Source organism: Nestor notabilis, unplaced genomic scaffold (genome assembly GCF_000696875.1).
Source record: "Nestor notabilis isolate BGI_N333 unplaced genomic scaffold, ASM69687v1 scaffold19685, whole genome shotgun sequence".
Taxonomy (NCBI): Eukaryota; Metazoa; Chordata; class Aves; order Psittaciformes; family Psittacidae; genus Nestor; species Nestor notabilis.
In genome coordinates this window covers 254-2,108 of record NW_009929085.1, presented here as the reverse complement: position 1 = coordinate 2,108, position 1,855 = coordinate 254, and the positions used below count along the sequence as shown (strand labels likewise).

The 1,855-nt window shown below is 63.5% G+C and overlaps 1 protein-coding gene across 1 annotated transcript in view; it reads right to left on the bottom strand.

Moving 5' to 3' along the window:
* Positions 1 to 1,850, bottom strand: part of LOC104405976 (striated muscle-specific serine/threonine-protein kinase-like) — a gene marked incomplete at its 3' end in the record, with an annotated part of 5,155 nt that extends 3,305 nt beyond the window's left edge. The window contains exons 1-2 of the mRNA XM_010014828.1: positions 1,498 to 1,850; positions 3 to 384 (exon numbers count right to left, since the gene is read on the bottom strand). Of these exons, the coding sequence (XP_010013130.1) occupies positions 3 to 384; positions 1,498 to 1,850 (735 nt within the window). The remainder of the gene's footprint in view (positions 1 to 2; positions 385 to 1,497) is intronic.
* Positions 1,851 to 1,855: the final 5 nt, after the last annotated feature.

Genomic DNA, 1,855 nt, shown 5'->3' with positions numbered 1-1,855 from the left:
GCCCGGACAGAGATGCGGCCAGAGGTGTCGCTCATGGGTGTCTGGGGACGGGACTCTTGTGTGCTGCCCTGCGAGTACCCCGAGGACTTGGGCTTCTTGATCTTCTCCTCGTACTCCTCAGGGACAGTGTCCTGGTATTCGACTGGCACCGAGGACTTCTTGCGGGGTGTGACGGGTGTGGAGGAGGGGATGCCAGGGCCACGGGCAGCAGGCTGGGATGTGGCGCTGGTGGGGGGTGGGAGGGGGGGAGATGGCGAGCGGATGAGGGGTGGCTTGGCAGTCAGTGGCGGGGCAGCGGGTGACCACGGGGCTTCGGCGCCAGGCTTTGGAGAGACAGAGCCGCTGTGGGGGTCATCTCTTCGGTAACCCCCTTGGGGGATGCTGCTGCAAGGGAAGACACAGAGGATCATGGTTCAGAGCCCACCCTCACCACCTGGCTGCAGCCCCACTCTCAGCCTGCAGCATGGTGCCCAATGGGGCATGGCAAGGCAGCCCCAGGAACAGGAAGCCTTGAGGGACCCCAGCAAGGGCATCTGGCCACCCTGTAGACCACCAGCTGGCTGGGTTGTGTAAGAGTCCTGGGCTGCTGTGACATCCCCTTGCCCAGGGGTACCCATGTGGGACAGGTACCCATGTGATGCTGGGATACCCAGCAAGTCCCCTCCCCAGGGCTGCTACACAGACAGGACCTGGGGCCAGGAGGGTGGCCCAGTTTCCCAAGGTGTCCTGGCGTGCTGAGACAGTGTGGCACAGGCCAGCTCTTCTGCAAGGTGGAGGGGGTTCCTGAGGCTAGAAGCCCTCCCCATGCACATGCTGCTGTGGCCGCATCCCCCCACTCCTTGCCCCCAGGTAGGCTTGGTGATGACAGTGCAGAAATCGTAAGGTGGAGATGAGGTTCTGGTGGAACAAGCAGCTTCAAACGAAAAAAGGGGCAGGATGGAGGACGAAGGAGCAGGCCTGCAGGAATGGGGACTGAAGGTGGCAGGGAGGGACAGGGGCTCTGAGCACATCAGCAGGTCATGGAGAAGTAGCATGTCTCTGGCCCCTACTGCCACCCCTGTGCAGTGGGGACTGCAGGTGGCAGTCACCAGTGGGTGTCCCCAGTTGTTACGCACTCCTAGGTCCCCTCGCCCTGGGCTGCACAGAGGCCCCACAGCTAGGAGGGATGGGGGACACCCACTGCACAGCCTGTGGGTGGGATGATGCAGCTTGCACAGCAGCACACGGGTTATCCCCAGCCCCAACCTGGCCAGGCAGAGAGGGACTGCACTCCATGCCATCTGCGCCCCATGCAACCCTCATGTCATTCCCCTCCCTCCCCGGTTGCTCCCACCTCCTCACCAGGAATAGGCTGCCTACTGCTCAGAGCCCCCATTCCTCATCCAGGCATGGTGAAGGCAAAGAAAGCCCAGGCAGAGAGGAGGAGATGGCTGTGGAGTTTGGAAGGAGGTGGCCCCAGCATGATGTCCCCTCCGCACGCTTCCCCGGGCTACTTACACATGGAGCGAGAGCGCCCGTCCTCGGTACAGGCTGAAGGCACTGCCGTAGGGGTCGCTGGCCACTGAAAGGCTATCCTCTGACCCCCAGCTTGTGCCCACCAGATTAGCCCGTGATGCCCGCACCAGTGGCTCCACACCCAGGTGCCGGACCTCGGCGCTGCACGGGGCCGGCGTGTTTGCTTGCCTTGGGGTTCCTTGTGGCTTCAGCCAGGCAGCGGGGCGGAGGTAGGGTCCCTGCGCGCAGAGTCTGGCATCTGTCTCCTTCTCCACCACTGTCTGCTGGCTGCCCGACCAGCTCGAGCGCTCCTCTGCCTGCGACAGGGCCAGCACAGAGGTCGGAGTCGTGTTCATGGAGG